The sequence below is a fragment of the Borostomias antarcticus genome (assembly GCF_949987555.1).
Source record: "Borostomias antarcticus genome assembly, chromosome: 21".
In the NCBI taxonomy this organism is placed as follows: Eukaryota; Metazoa; Chordata; class Actinopteri; order Stomiiformes; family Stomiidae; genus Borostomias; species Borostomias antarcticus.
The window spans coordinates 15,342,477-15,359,121 of record NC_140254.1 but is presented as its reverse complement, the minus strand read 5'-3'; the positions used below and the strand labels follow the sequence as shown (position 1 = coordinate 15,359,121).

Here is a 16,645-nt window from a genome sequence, read left to right as displayed (position 1 = left end):
TTGCACATTTCAAACGGGACCCAAAAAGTCTCCCGCAGTTATAGTTGTCCCGATTTTGTTGTGGTAGTGGCCTACGTTAGTTCCCACGCAGAGACCGGCCAAACCATAACCCCAACCCTAAACTTAACCCAACCCTATACTTAAGCCTAACCTGAACCTAACCCTAACCAAAAGCCCAACTTTCATTTAGCCATAAGCTTAACCCCCTACGGTCTCTCTGTTTATGGGAACTCTACCTTTTGTCCCATAGGTTCTGCGCTACCCTCTTCCGCTGATCCATGGCAAGCTGTTAAATAGCCTATCGAAGCAGCTGCTACCTTATTTACTTTCATTTTCAATTGGTTTACCATATAGCTTTTTTCGCCAGTGTATATGCTATACCAGCAACATAATCAATTATTTATTGTTTATATTATGGAGATTATTCTGCATCAAATCATAACATTTCTAACAGGTACTCCCAAAAAAGCCGTTCGTCATTAATGTCCCTTGAGAGGGAGCTCAAGGTGTCAGGTGAGGCTTGGTTTTGGATTATCCTTTAGTCTATGGAGCCTTCCATTTCCCAAACCTGTATTGGTGTCAAAGAACTGGACAGGCCATCAGGTGACCTATAGACCCCTTATCATAACATGGTATTCATATGGAGGAGAAAGTGAGAGTGAGTCATGGACGTAATGACATGTAAATGTAAATTCTATGGAAATGTTATGGCCTTTTTGAGATATATTTCTACGCATGGCTCATGACTCTGGCAGTATTTGGTTATATGTCAACCTGGCCTCCATGGTCCTAATATCCAATGATCTCATACTAGTTATTGACTATCTCATAATAATTGAGACCCTTCTTTTACTTGTCAGTGATCTTGTGGATGAGAAAATTAGGTCATCGGTGAGCAGCCTTATGGTAAGACCCCGTGAAGGTTCCAGTAATATTCGTTCACTTAGTCATAAGGACAATCGTCAGTCTGATAAACCTTAACTCTTCTAGAGGGATTTTCTGTTGCATTTCTCTTAACAGTAGTTTACGGTTTGTATAAAACTATTTTGTTGCCATTTAAAGCACCACAAGAAGAGGGGCGGAGCACCAACTCAGTTGTCAGGTTACAGTCTTCGTTTGACATGGGTGAGTTGTCATTTGACCTTAAACACACAGGATGGGTAGTGTACAGATGTCTTCACTGATCCTGTCACTGACACTCACCCCAGTTCTTTCCTTTTAAAATCAATGAAAGAAGGTGCACTTTAAGCATACTTAAAGCAGAATATAGAGACACAGAGCTACTATTAGAATTTTTAATCAAAAAGACACTACACCAAGTGCTACTGGCTTCTTTTATTTGGTCAAAGGCATAACACTCAAGATACAGTACCAACTCCTTTGATTGAATCTCAGTACAAACAAATAATGTACAGTGAGTCAAATCCTGTTTTACTAGTTTGCTTTGTGTCCAGAAAGAAGCAACACCACCACCCAAACCTGGCCTTAAGAGGACCCTGTGGGTGCTGGATGAATGGTAATACTGATGAGTCTAACCCATGAGTTCAGAGCAATGTGGTGGACATTGCATTATCTGGCTATAGTTACTGGGTACAAAACAAATTAAGCCTTGAATGAAGAAATGTTCTAAATTGTTCTAACATTGTGTATTATTTTAGTCATGAATTTGGCATAATTAAAGGCCAGGAAACCTTTTATAGAAAGGGACTCTGAGAACCAGGTTTGAACGAAAACAACTGGACAGTTTGTCTCAGGATCTTCAGATAATTAACACAATATAGTTAATCAAACGCACTTGAATTTAAGTAGTATGCAACCAATTCTGAAAAAACAACAACATAACACTGACTTTATATGAAGACTTCACATGTCTGGGTAGAAATACAAAACTATATTATATACCCAGGTTATTCTCACTTTCTGTACACAGCATGACAAATGGGGAAAAATAGCTTTTCGTGTTCATTTCTGGAGACTGTTGTCAAATAATTAAAAATCATGAGATATATTATAGCAGTTAAACCCTATTGATTCAAAATACTTGTATACCCTCCCAAACCAAGAAGTCTGTATCTACAAACACAGGACTCCTCACCTCAGATAAAACAGTGAATAACCTTTTTTACAAATGAAATACTGCATTCACATTGCATACAAAAGATAGAATGGTGGCTTACTATCAACAACAATCTGCCACTGAACAGTAGATGGCTCAACATGGGCTTTGTCCCATGATCAAAATGTAAAAAATAAAATACAAAATAATAATCCAGTAATGTAGCCGACAAACACTGCCACTTATACTTCAGAAGAGAAAAGTACAGCAGTACAACAATCAATACCGTAAAGGTCAGGTGTTCATTCAGAGTGCCACATTATCACTGATGTTCATCCACAGATAGAGCACATTATCTCTTGATGAACACCTGTCCAATCAGATGCCAATGTGACAAAAAGTCCCTTTTGCTGAGTTTTAACAAGTAACAGGCGTGTTGAACCTGTGGTCTGAGGTCTACAGTTGAAACTAAAGTAGGTTCACTGCTTAAGTCTGAAAACCTCTGCAAAAACCCACTAAATAAAGACTAACTAATCTATATCAGCACATTCAAACCTCAAACACCTCCTCCCTACTGCAGGGCTGCTGTAGTTAACACTGCAGCTACTGCTTAAATACAGATAAACAGAGGAAAAACAGAATTTGGAAATCCATTGCCTTGCAGGTAGAACTGAAAATACTCAGATCAGGTCTGTGGGTGTGGAGGATTACCTCAGCTTTTGGCCAAACAGAGCGCCAAAACGCCCCAGCAGAATCCAGTGTCTCAAACAAACATTTAAAAAAAGAAATAGTCTTTAGTCACAGCAGCATTAGAATGACCTGTGGACCAGTTGGGTGCAGTTAGTCCCAGGCAGGCCTGGAGAAGCCCATGGGCTGGACGCTGAAGTGTGCCCATGGTAGAGGGCGCCCGGATGGTCAGGGGTGGGGTTAAAGTGGGGGTCTACGTACCCTACCTCTGGGTCAGGAAAGTAGGGCTGAGAGGGGGGCCTCACAAATCCCCCTGACATAACCTCTGGGTGGCGGCCGAGATCTGGCAGCGTCCTGAACACAGGCGGGCCAGGGAGGGCTCCGAACCCCTGGGTCTGTGCTCGGATGTATAGCTGGTGAGAAGGGTGCCCCCGGGGTTCAGGGTTCAGGTCAGGGCTGGTTCCAAACCCATCCGAAACAGCATAGTAGGGGTCAGAGGTCATCCTGTGGGCCTGAGGTTGGGGTGGGTAGGTATTGGGCGGCGCCTCGTACCCATGTGACCCGGAGCGGAAGTGGTCAGGGGAGGGCTGTGTGGGTTCCCACTGTGCCCTGTACCTCATCTCGTAGAACTGCAGCCGAGGCTCCGCAGCTACGCCACCCATATTAACGCTGGCATTGGCCCTGTAAACACCCATGTGGCCGTCGTAAAGGGCCGGGTCACCCGTATGAAAGTCCATGTCACGCCTCTGAAGGACCGCGGCATCCCCGTAGTCCCGGTGCCGTGTATGGTACTGCAACGGAGGCTGGTTCGTGTAGTACTGTTGCTGGGGAGAGTAGGACTCCCTGTTGTTCTCCTCTACCTCCGCCTTCATCACCTCAACCCTCAACCCAACACCCCTCTGGATCTCTGATCTGTACAGCTCTTCTTCCTCAGTGTACCTACGGGCAGTTGTGCTTTCGTCTGCATGGTACAGACGGTCAGTTTGTCCTTCTCCTGAATGATATTGACGATCGCCTGCCTTTTCTTCCTCACGGTGGAAGCCGTCGGTAATCCTTTCTCCTGAACGGCACTCACTGTCAATCGGCCATTCTCTTGAAGGGTAGCGGTTGTCAGTTAGCCATTCTCTTGAAGGGTAGCGGTTGTCAGTTAGCCATTCTCTTGAAGGGTACCGATTACTGGCTAGCCTTTCTCCGGAATGGTACGGATGTTCAGTTGGCCCCTCTCTTGTAGCCAGCGGTGGATTGGTGGGCCCCTCGTCCTCACCGGCAGAGTAGCTGTCAGGGAAAAGCTGCGGCCTGTCAATGTTCAAGGTCACACTGACATTGGCTAGTCCGCCGCTGCTAGTGGTGCTTTCACCGTTGCCGAAATAACGACCGTCAGTGGCGCCGTCCTGCTCTCCCGGCTGCCGGTGGTCAGTGAGCGTGTCCTGGTCTGCAGTTTGAAGGAATGGGAGTCCGCCACTAGGGGGTGGCGTTGGACCACAATCCACCTCTGAGCTGATGGACTGGGGTTGGCCGGAGGGGCTCGGCGGGAAGTCAGGCGTGGGAGGGTGCTCAAGGGAGGGGTCCTGGCTGAAGGATGTCCTCTCCAGCAGAAGGGGGCCGTCCGTTAGAGACAGGCTTACCTTGAACACCGGCTCACAGCATTGCACCTCCACTGGCCTTTTCTTCTTTCTCCTGACCTCAGTAGCTGGCCTGGAGCTGGCGGGGTCATGCTGCTGTGGCATCGACGCATGCCGCTTTAGTGACACTCCTTGATCTTTGACCTTTGTTGCATCATGGCCCGTTTCTGAGACTGAGAAAGGGGTGAAAGAGAGAGAAGGAGGGAGGGATGTCAAGAGCGAGTTAGAAGGAAAGAGAGAGAGAAGGAGGGAGGGGTGTAGAGAGAAGAGAATTAGAGGGTTGGAGAGAAGGAAGGGGGATGTACAGAGTTAGGGGGATGAGAGAGAGAAGAGAACAGAGAGATAGAAGAGAGAGAGAGAGATAAAAAGAAGGTACATCGGGAGGTCTGTAAATGTACTGCATGTCTTGCCCTTCACGTGTTAAACCCAACACAACCACAAGGAGGATTTGGAGGGGTCACTTACTGCTGGAGGGGTCACGTTACTGCTGATTTTGGGTTACTATAAGGTCCACTTACCTGGTATATCTTCCCTATTCTGTTTCACTGTTCCTGATCTTGCCACCTCACTGAAACCAAACTTCAACATGTCCACACCTGAGAGAGAGAGGGAGAGAAAGACACAGACAGACACACACACACAACAACGGAGTGACAAGGAAGGGAGAGAACAAGAAATATAGAACGACAGTACATAAAAAAGGCGATGGAACCAGGTTCAGGAGAGAGGAGTTAAAGACCATCCTCCAGTAGATGAAGGAGTTGGGGGAGAGAGAGAGAGACGTACACCATTTAAAGAGAGAAAAGCGGGTTACAGATGCAGTATTTTAATATCCAGCCATTGTTGATACTTTACATACAGTCGCACACAGGTTCAAACTTCCAGCACAGGCAATGAGAGAGAAAAGCACACAGCCATACCAGAATATCTGCAGGTTTCAGCAAGGTCAATTTAAGACTTTTTAAGACCTTTTTAATGCCACAATGCAATTTAAGGCCATATTTACAAAAAATATATGGACGGTGAGACCAAATGCCCAAGAACATATTTTTAATAAGTAAAATCGGCAGATTATGACACTTGGATCAGATTTAGATTTGAAACTGATTTAATCATTATATATTTTGGGGAACAAAACGACTGTTATCAGTGCTTTGATCCATCAATTCCTGTGATGGATTTTTCCATTAAATGTGTAAAACCATTCTCTTTATTGTGTAATCATGATTGTATTATGATATATGCTGTTAAAGAGTTAACATGTACTTCCTGGGTCAGTATGAAATACTGACTGTGCAATGAGGGAGCTTGTTTGAGCTTGTTTGAGCTTGCTAAACTTTGAGCAGACAATCCATCTGTGTGGTCAGACCATTCTAACCAGGTTGTGATATGAACTCTAGTACCACCCTAGGCTGAGCATTCACCCGATACGGCTACAGAGTCCTGGGGGGAGTTGTCAACCATGGTGTTTAAAAAAGGAGAACTTTGTGACTCTGTATTGAGCTGGTCTCCTCATTTGCAAAAATCGTATAAAAGCAATTCTGTTTGTGCTCGTTGTATTAATCTCAGTCTGCAGACGTGACTGATAACGCGTGGTGGGTGTCCATAGATCTCCCATGACATTCCTCATTCTAATAAGATTCATGGCCCTTCTAGTACTGTAGAGGGCAGAGAAAACTTTTTTTTTTCCAGATATGAAAGGTAATAGTTCTACAGTATGCATTATAATACGATTGATAAAGATAGTGTTGTGGTTTCCAGTTGGACCAGTGGAATAAAGATTTATTGGTGGCTGACATCTAGTGAAGTACTCGCTGTTTAGGCCAGAATAATGTCCTTGGTGTACAGACAGTCTCTGGTTTCTGGCAAAACACCCTCTGTTTGGTGAACTCTGAGCTCCCTGTCTGACTTCCTATTAAAAGTATTAAAGCTACATCAATAGCACTAGAGCAGATGTAAGTCAAATATTAATAAGTCAAGTGTGATGGCAAATATAGGCCTTAGAGCGCATCATCAGTAAGACTCCTCTGTGTCATAGTTGATCAATACCAAATGTGCACCGTCTGTGTCATCTCAACTGAATGGAAAGTCACTGTGCATAGACAAAGATGATTGTTTTGGGTTAATCATTTGATTTGACTACTGTAGAGGCCTTGTATCCAAGGCCTTCATCCTGCTACGAGCTTAGTTATGAATAACAAAGTCTTTATTATGACGATATACATTCTGAAACTGATGATGCGTGTGTGCTATTTTGCTGCCGGAAGTCTGTGTGTAGAGTAAGAACCGTACTGCTATGAGCTACTGGCGAGGCCAGCTGTAAAGAGGAATAAATAACAAAGTCTTTATCTGTGTGTTGATGGTTGTTCTGACCTGGCTTACTAAGGTCACTATACAATGCCACCTGTATAAGAATTAGGGCTGGGTATCGATTCGAATTTCAAGAATCGATTCGATTCCGATTCACAAGGTTCAGAATCGATTATCACGATTCAATTCGGTTAGTGTTACTAAAACCTGTTTTTTTTTAGCTGTAACCTTAATTACATGACTGCCAAGTTATGCAACACATCAACACTAGGGCTGGGTATCGATAGTGATTTCCAAAAATGAATGAGTGAATGAATGAATTAAACTATTCATTCCTTCATTCATTCATTCATTCAATAAAAGATCGATTTTGGGATTCATTAATCGATTCTGAATCATTTGATTCAGAATCGATTAATCTTTTCTTTTTTTTTTAACCCAGCCCTAATAAGAATGCCTGGATGCTCTGAGTGACCAGAACTCCCTGCTGTCCCTCGCACTGTGTGCATTGAGTGTCGCTGTTAAAAACACTTTGTGACCTTTAGCTAGGTAGTCTACAGCGCCAGTGGCTATTGGTGGATTACAGTAGATGGTGAGAGCTACAGTGCACTGACTATTGAAACTGTGATTCTCTTACATTAGGCTGTGCGAGCCTTATATAAAAGAAAAATGACTGATTATCATTGTGTCCTGTTCTGTAAATCTGGATGTTTTCATCACTCTCTCACCTCACCTACCAGCAATCTCTTATGCTATCTCATTGTCGGATTATCATGAAAAAATGTCAATATCTTTACCTTTCTTTGCTTGTAATGTTGTTATTGCACATTGCAAATGAAACATTCAACAATTTGACAAATGCATGGAAGAACGAGTTTAGCCGGTAATAATGATGTCATGTGTGATACTGCAGCTCTGAGGCGTGTTGAGCATGAAGGCCTGGTTTTCTGTAGAACATGATCGGTTTGTTTTGAGAACGCGAAACACCCCTTCACATCAAGAACATCACAAATCTACATCCATTCACCAATTCTTTAACAGCCCCTCTATACAACACAGAGTAGTTCTCTGTAATTAATTTATTAAGACTAAGACAATTTAAGACTTAAGGCCTTTTATTTAGTTAAATTCATTTGACTTAAGACTTTTTAAGGACCTGCAGATACCATAAAAACTCAAATCATACATACCATTTACATCAGAGAGAGGAGAGAGAGAGAGATGGAGAGAGCGATGGAGAGAGCAGGTGATGTACTTACACCACTGGTGTGAGAGAGAGGAGAGAGATGGAGAGAGAGATGGAGAGAGAGACAGAGAGATGGTGAGAGCAGGTGATGTTGTACTTACACCACTGGTGTGAAAGAGAGGCAAGAGATGGAGAGAGAGAGGAGAGAGAGATGGAGAGAGAAGGTGATGTACTTACACCACTGGTGTGAGAGAGAGAGATGGAGAGAGCAGGTGATGTACTTACACCACTGGTAACTGTTCACAACCATTTGGCTGCACAGGGAGGATGATAATCTCATCACCTACAGTAGGAAACGTAACATGATCTGAACATGACATGAGCAGATGACAGCGGGAGGGTGGGGTGGAGAATGGGAGGAGCTGAGCCTCTGACTGTCCCCGTCTCCACACGAGAACTTACAGGAGTGTGTGTGTGTGTGTGTTACCTGTACTTGTCCCCTCCCTTCCTCTCTCTCCAGTTCCCTGGCAGCTGATTGCAGATGTTGACTGATATCTGGCCCTGCCTTCATTCCCTCCAAACACTCAGCGTGATATTTCATCTACAGGCGCCCGCAACACACAGACACACAACACGTGAAACAACACATGCGCTTCTCCCAGCATCTACGGCACAGTGGTACTGGGTAATGTTTACTGGTAGTGGCGAGTAACAAGGAAGAAGTAGACTGAACCGACCATGTAGTTGAAGCGGTGGTAGGGGTTAGTCAGGTGATCTAGGATGTCATCATTGGTGGCCTTCGTATCACAGCACCGACACAGGAAACAGTAAGGAGGGCCTTCCATCTCGCTTCTGCACTCCACCACACATGTCAGACCTGATACCGAGCATGAGCACGCACACGCGCACACACACACACACACACACACATTTTCCATTGTGCTCGGCTGTTAGGACACCATTCTGTACAATCCAACACTCACCAATCAATGGCTCGTCCCCTGTGTAACCATGGAGATCCTCTTCACTGATCTCTGATTGTACAATGGCGTTCGGTGAGTCCATCTCTGATTGGGCAGAGACCCTCTGAAAGGAATCCTGCCTTACGTTGGAATGACTGTCGAAGGGGACGGCAGTCGTCTGTGATTGGACCACGATCTCAGGTTTGACGGATCGCTTCTGTGGCGGAATTACAATTCTCTGCGATTGGGTGGCGTGACGCTCGGACGGAGCAGTGGGATTGTCTGATTGGTTCTTGAGCTCCTGTCCAGTTCTGATGGCATGCAGTAGAGTCAGGGCTGGGGGAAGAGAACCATGCAGTGAAATGTGTAAAAACCTTAATATCCTGTGTGTTATAGAAGAATTCTTCTCATATTACTGTAGGAGTGCCACAATCAAAGATATTTGTATGCAAGCAGACTTGTGCAATCTCTGTAAATGTCAGCTTGACATTCTGGCTCTAGGCCGACTGCTAACCCTATCCTCCCATCCTGTTTTCCACGAGAAGGACCTTGAATTTGAGTTGTTTCTTATCCCTCCTGATGTTCTGTGCAAGTCTGGATGTTTGTTTGCACGTCCTACCATTGTGTGTGGATACTTAGAATGATCTTATTGTGTTACAGCCCGGGTGGATCCCACCTATACCAAGTGAGGAAATGTATAAATGCTTTGTTGAACTATTCTTTGTCAGAGAATACCACTCTGGCCTGTACAGTGTTTCCCTGTTTGCAAACCTTATAAAAATACTCTTTTTCAAATCAATTCAGTTTCACAAATTCTGTTTGTGTCTCATGTCTCATTGATGAATCTGGCTGTGTGCAGAGGTAGACTGGTAGCGTGTGCAGTGGTAGACTGGTAGCGTGTGCAGGTGGGTGTTATCCTGGGTAAGAGGAGGATGGAGAGAGAAGGACAGGGTGAGGAGAGGCAACGCGACTGACCATGACTCTCGCTGTTGGTTGTCATCTCTGCATATGTAGCACTGTCCAGCTGTAGCACCTAACGGGATGACAGGCAGGTCACACACACACACACAACAGTCCCTTTTCAAATACAACACAATTTACAAATTGAAACAGATTCCACACAGACTAACCCTCCCAAACACAAATACTCTCTCACACACACACACACACACACACACACACACACACACACACACACACACACACACACACACACACACACACACACACACACACACACACACACACACACACACACACACACACACACACACACACACACACACACACACACACACCTGTACATTTCCGGTGCCCTCTCTCCTCTCCAGTATCTGAGCCATCTCCATGAGAGGTCTGGCCATCTTGGACAGGTCAGTATTAGTCTTCCACTCAGACACAAAGTGCGGGTACCTGACTCTCTGCTCCAACACAAAGCAACAAAGACAGGAAACAGAGACACCGCTGACAGATCAGGACAAATGTATATATCTAACACAGAGAGGTTTGCTCATTTGTGCATCTCAGTGCGTTTCCATTTTCCTCGGACACCGTCAGCCTGACAGCGTTCATATTTAGCACAGGTACCGGCAGAGGTCCCAAGCACACGGCGACAGATTTCTTAACGACTAATGGTAATGGTAACACACACGATTCACGACTCGGCCAATTAGTGATTGTGTGCTATAAATATATAACATTTATATTAAATCAATGTATTGTGGGTAATGTTGAGTAATGTTGCTACAAAGAGTGTGCATGTTTGTGTATTAAAGAGAGCGTGTCTACTGTATTCATGAAAAGCGGTATTTTAAATGGTTGCAAAAAAGAAAAGCATAATTTTAAGAGTGCACACAGTGTGTTTAGAAACATGATTGTCTCACACAGACACACACTTACAATGTAGTTGAATCTGTGGAGACTGCCCATGATGTGGTTCTTGGCATCATTTTTACTGAGCCGACACTTACACACCTCACACAGGTACACCACCTCCCTGGCACCTGCTTTCACACATTCAATCACACAGCTCAAACCTGCAAGCACATTGCACATCGCAGTCACACAAACACACACACACACACACACACACACACACACGTAAATAACCATGTTCACCAAATTACCACAACATATCCTATTACTATAACATATTACTAAAGCATAACAGATTGGAAACATTCTCGCTCCATCAATCTTATACACGCACGCACACGCGCGTATTCAGTTGTTACTGACCGATAATGGGCTGCAGTCGGTTCTTGTTGTTCAGATACACCTTCAGAGAGTGGAAGAGTAGGCTCTGATCACACACACCTACAGCCAGAGAACACGGTAGTCATACACACACAATGACACACATGGGCACTAAAGCTAAACATTACATACCATGAGGGAATTCATGTAAATGGTAAATTTACCATTTCAGAGCTACAAGACAGGCAGCCTACCTGATATTGACATACTGTACCTTTCGGGGTTCTTTCTGGCGGCATGCTCAACATCATAAGTCACTAAGAACCTACAAGGAAATGGTGATATGACTTGACCTGACACAGCTTGATTTGATTAAGTGGACATAAGAATGAATTGAACTGACTACAACTGAGACTTCAGACTCTGCTTTTATTGTTTTTACTATAGAGGCCTACTACTGTAAAAAGTAATGATGATCATGTCTTTTTAATGCCCTTGTTGTGCCTTACATTTTTGCCGTGCTTGTGTGTGTTTTATGTATTTAATGTACAGATACAATTAATGAATTTCCACTCAGGATCCATCTATCTAACATAAGAGTCTACTGATTGGCAAGCACTCACCAAAGCCTAGAGCCAAGTCAAGCTAGAAGCCTTCAGAAGAGCCAAGGGATAGCAGTCTGGAATGCCAAAGTGGGACACGGACCGAGGATATTAAAGGAACACGCCGCCAGGTGGAGCAACTAGCCTAATGTGGAAGAAAATAATCCAATCTTCTCTAATAATCAATAAAGAGAACTTGCGATGACCACCATGGTTTCTCACGGAGACAGAGTGATGGCAACGTCTCTGTCTGAGACAGTCCCAATCAGAGATTTGCATACAATATTACAAGCAATACCAAGAAACACCTGGCTATGATGCATGCAAATGGAGTTGTTTTTAACGGAGAAGAGTTGTCCTGTTTTGAACAGAAGACAAAACAGAACAGGGAGTAACTTCGGTCACAGCTGCCCTAGGAGAGACGGTACTGGGAGGTACAGACACGAGCAAGCAAACAGCATTATTTAAACTTCCTCACGACCACATACCAAACATGCGCGCTCGTAGCAAACTTTTGAAGGAGAATGCTAGGCTAATGGCTAGCTAGCAAGGAAATAAGACGGACAAATACATTAGCCACGGATCTAGCTGGCTAGAACAACACTGGATTCTAAGCAAAATGAAAGCCACACTCACTTGTTTGCTCGTAAGTCCTATGCCAGGTGACATTAATTTGACATCATGCCGATCTTGGGGTTAACTGAAGACTGAGCCTCGTCTACCGTTTTGTTAGCTAACGTTCGATTTAAAAGAATTCCGGGCGGCGGGAGGAAGTGTTATTGACAGACAACCACCACCTACCTGGTGTGAACTTTGATTAAAGTGGCTGGCAGATCTGATCAGCACTCAACAGGGCAGATAACACCCACCCAGACAGAAGGGAATCCACGCGCGGCGTCAGAGGGTCTGAATCGGAGGTCGTGTGAAACCGAGGACCTCGTGTGAAAATGTAGCAACAAAACAATCCAACAATTAGACCCGGACATGCGAACCTCGAAAGTGATCGCGTCAGTAGATCCAGATGCACCCGTGTGCATGCATGTAGCTCGTGTGCAGTATATTTGTAATGCATAGACTTTTAATAAAAAAAGAACTTCAGGGGAAAAACGGTCGAATTAAGAATGTATTTGAGTAAAGTCAATACAGGGACAAATCTCAGGCAGTGTAGTATATTTTTATACTGTATTATACTGTATTACATCAATACATTTGTATTACTCTCATGTAGTAATCAATTTATTAAGAATAATGAATAAACTTCACTTTAGGTAGAACTGTGTTATTATAACAGGTTAGTGACAACATATGTTCTGTCCTAAAGTCAACATTCCTTTGTCCCTGAGTCAATAAAGATAACACCTCTGAAGAATAAGTCAGTTAGCCTACAGTTGTAACATGATCCCAGGAAGCCCCGTGTCCGAGGAAGGGGGGCAAGAGCTCAGCTGATGCAAAGACCAGTTGACACCTTGACCAATCAGAACATCAGTTGACCGTTTGTGATCATGTTTATATCCTTGTATGCAAATTGGTTTGTCATGTGATATTTGTCCTGAAGCCAGGACATATAAGCTGGCCGCCTCGTGAAAGAAAGTGGTATTGCCTTAGTTTTGGCCCTGTTAGGCATGCTCAATAAATTGATGATTCGACGATTTTGGCCTCCTTGAAGTTCTGTTTCACAAGAAGAAGATGCATCCGAAATACACTACAGCAGAACTGAAATACAATCCATGAGCAGCAACTTGGCTTTCAGCCAGGGTTCACATGATTCCACATGATCACAATTAACATAAAAGACAATGGACCTCATTCCTGAACGCAGTTAAGAAGAAGTTAAGAAGAAATGTCTTCTCAACTCCACTTACGAAGTTCCCGGGACAATTCTGGCATTCCTGAATGGTTTCTTATCTCGGATTTGTTCAAGAACGCGGAAATGCAGTCGTAGGTAGGCAAGATTGGAGTGCGCCCGTTCGCAAGGGCTGAATTTATGAGAAATCCGAGGTGATTGCGTTCACATCAATTCTACAGACATCCTAGGCTTGAATAATAATCATAATCATAAATACGAGGATATTTGTATCATTTCCAATTACGTTTCACAATCATGATTCTACAAGGCATCGCAGTGTCCTAAAATAAATAAAAGCACTACACAAACACTGCAAATGGCAGTGAATTATTAAATAAGCACTAAACTCAGTCGCTATACTAAGACTCAGCACAACAGCACCTTATATTCCATAGTCGTCAGAATGGACACAATTACATTCTGTAAATAAACGTGAATATCCATAACTAAAATATATCATATGGTCCTACATAATATAGATATAGGGCCTATCAAGATCCATAAGTAGCCTACTCATGCATTTAACTAAACTGTACAATTGAATCTGCTCTCAGCACATCCCATCCCTTTCGGCTATATATTTTTCATTTTGTATTAAAAGTCCATATATACTGTCTTGTTTTCTTTTGCTATTTTGTATTGGTTTTTTTCACCTTGCTTAAGCTTAGTGTGCACGTTATAAGAGCCAGCGGAGAAACGTCTCACTGCTCATTTTATTTTACTGGTATGTTGCATGTGACGAATAAAACGTCGAATTTGCACGTGCTCTGTGCACCAGCTTCACTACTTCCTGAAAGTCACTTGGCATCTTTATTTCCTGTCCAATATGATTGGATTAAGTGATTTATCAGGTGTGCGCTGGGTCTTCCGCACACCTGATTAATCACTTAGGCCAATCATATAGGACAGGAAATAAAGATGCCAAGTGACTTTCAGGAAGTAGTGTAGCTGGTGCACAGAGCCCAATGGCATGGAGGTATGCTCAATGGTCTCAACTTTTTCCGCGCTGTCTGGGGGTTTTGTGTGCACACGACCCTGTAGGAAGGAGCTGGCGGGGCGTTTATGCAAATTCAGGTGTACGACAACGCGCATTCAAACAGCTGAGAACACTTTGCCGGTTTAGGAACACATTTCCATTCATGAATCCGGCGGAGATCTTTCTTAGGGTTGGTCTTACGAAGTTCGTAAGAAGACATTTAAGAAGACACTTGTTCAGGAATGAGGACCAATGTTAACTGAACACCTAGCCCTTTTCAGTCCTGTAGTCGCATGCTCGCTCGCTCGCTCCAGTCATTTCACCCTCCGTTCACTTCGCCGTCAAAATAAATCGGTGTCGGCCTATTTAGGAGAGGCACTCATATTTACAAGTGTCAGATAAACATGAAACTTAACTTACCTAAGCAAAAGGGTCTATTTAAACAAATGCTGGGTTTTGAAGCCTCGGCGCTACCATTAAATAACTTATTTAGACGCGTTCTGTCCCGAGTGAAATAATTTTTCCGAGGTAGTCTTCTTCTGTGGTGGTGGCGGTGTTTTGAAGCTTCAAAGAGTATACTGGTCAGCAAGTCTTTCAGTCCCCTGCTCCCCTCCGGACACTCGGGCTTTCTTACCGAATGTGCTGACTCAGACCAGACAAAAGGCCATCTCTTGAGCCAGCTGTCCTTAAATTGGTACAGCTCTAACTAAATTGATGTTTTACAGAATATCCAGTGTCTTATATGAATGATTACTACATGAGAATAATACAGGCATGAGGTTAATATAATACAGGCTAAAAATATACATGCTCATTCTAAACTTCCTTGTGCCTTTTGCCCTGTCTATCTCTTGGGGGTAGGACGGTGGAGGTATCTCTGGGGGGTAGGACGGTGAAGGTATCTCTGGGGGGTAGGACGGTGAAGGTAGGACGGTGAAGGTATCTCTGGGGGGTAGGACGGTGAAGGTATCTCTGGGGGGTAGGACGGTGAAGGTATCTCTGGGGGGTAGGACGGTGAAGGTATCTCTGGGGGGTAGGACGGTGAAGGTATCTCTGGGGGGTAGGACGGTGGAGGTATCTCTGGGGGGTAGGACGGTGGAGGTATCTCTGGGGGGTAGGACTGTGGAGGTATCTCTGGGGGGTAGGACGGTGAAGGTATCTCTGGGGGGTAGGACGGTGGAGGTATCTCTGGGGGGTAGGACGGTGGAGGTATCTCTGGGGGGTAGGACGGTGAAGGTATCTCTGGGGGGTAGGACGGTGGAGGTATCTCTGGGGGGTAGGACGGTGGAGGTATCTCTGGGGGGTAGGACGGTGGAGATATCTCTGGGGGGTAGGACGGTGGAGGTATCTCTGGGGGGTAGGACGGTGAAGGTATCTCTGGGGGGTAGGACGGTGAAGGTATCTCTGGGGGGTAGGACGGTGAAGGTATCTCTGGGGGGTAGGACGGTGGAGGTATCTCTGGGGGGTAGGACGGTGAAGGTATCTCTGGGGGGTAGGACGGTGGAGGTATCTCTGGGGGGTAGGACGGTGGAGGTATCTCTGGGGGGTAGGACGGTGGAGGTATCTGGGGGGTAGGACGGTGGAGGTATCTCTGGGGGGTAGGACGGTGAAGGTATCTCTGGGGGGTAGGACGGTGAAGGTATCTCTGGGGGGTAGGACGGTGAAGGTATCTATGGGGGGTAGGACGGTGGAGGTATCTCTGGGGGGTAGGACGGTGCCCACGGCGCCCTTTATCTTGGAATTGTAATGCAGAGGAGGCAGAGAGGAGTAACACAACGGCCTCGGAGCTGATATTGGAGTGCGGCAGCCACACAGGTAGGCGGAGAGGGTACTGGCTGAAAGTGTCTATTGTAAGATTAACTTCTGTAATAAACCTGTATCTGTCGCTGCTTCTTATCCCGTGTTGGAGTGAATTCTTCAGTGATTCTTCATTGCAAGAAAGACAATTAAGATCGTGGTAATAGTTAAGCGATGCTGCACCTCTTTATTGAACTTAAATATATACAATTCAGACTAACACACAAGAAACATCAAGAAAGGCTTCAAAAGCCAACACTAGTATAACTTATTCCTGTGTGACTACTGAGATATGCTTAGCTAAATAGTGTTCGACCATATATGACCATGTGTTCTAATAAATCTGAAGTCTTGAGGGACCTACTGTATTGGAGACAATCTTTCTAGGAGCAGACAGGGGGCACT

General features: G+C 44.6%; 1 protein-coding gene across 3 annotated transcripts; it reads right to left on the bottom strand.

Annotated features, from left to right (window-relative positions):
- Positions 1–1,335: 1,335 nt before the first annotated feature.
- LOC311323218 (uncharacterized protein) lies at positions 1,336–13,020 on the bottom strand. Of its 3 annotated transcripts, XM_084455407.1 has the most exons (12): positions 12,423–13,020; positions 11,643–11,698; positions 11,062–11,344; positions 10,723–10,859; positions 10,122–10,244; positions 9,799–9,856; positions 8,845–9,159; positions 8,599–8,738; positions 8,349–8,462; positions 8,147–8,204; positions 4,884–4,961; positions 1,336–4,538 (listed from the first exon to the last, which is right to left on the bottom strand). In XM_084455407.1, the coding sequence occupies exons 4-12, from the start codon at positions 10,750–10,752 to the stop codon at positions 2,866–2,868; spliced, it is 2,589 nt and encodes an 862-aa protein (XP_084311533.1). In that variant the 5' UTR covers positions 10,753–10,859; positions 11,062–11,344; positions 11,643–11,698; positions 12,423–13,020; the 3' UTR covers positions 1,336–2,865. The 3 variants fall into 3 exon arrangements, with proteins under 3 accessions (XP_084311533.1, XP_084311532.1, XP_084311534.1); XM_084455406.1 differs by lacking the exon at positions 11,643–11,698 and having other exon boundaries at positions 12,258–13,020; XM_084455408.1 differs by lacking the exon at positions 11,643–11,698.
- Positions 13,021–16,645: the final 3,625 nt, after the last annotated feature.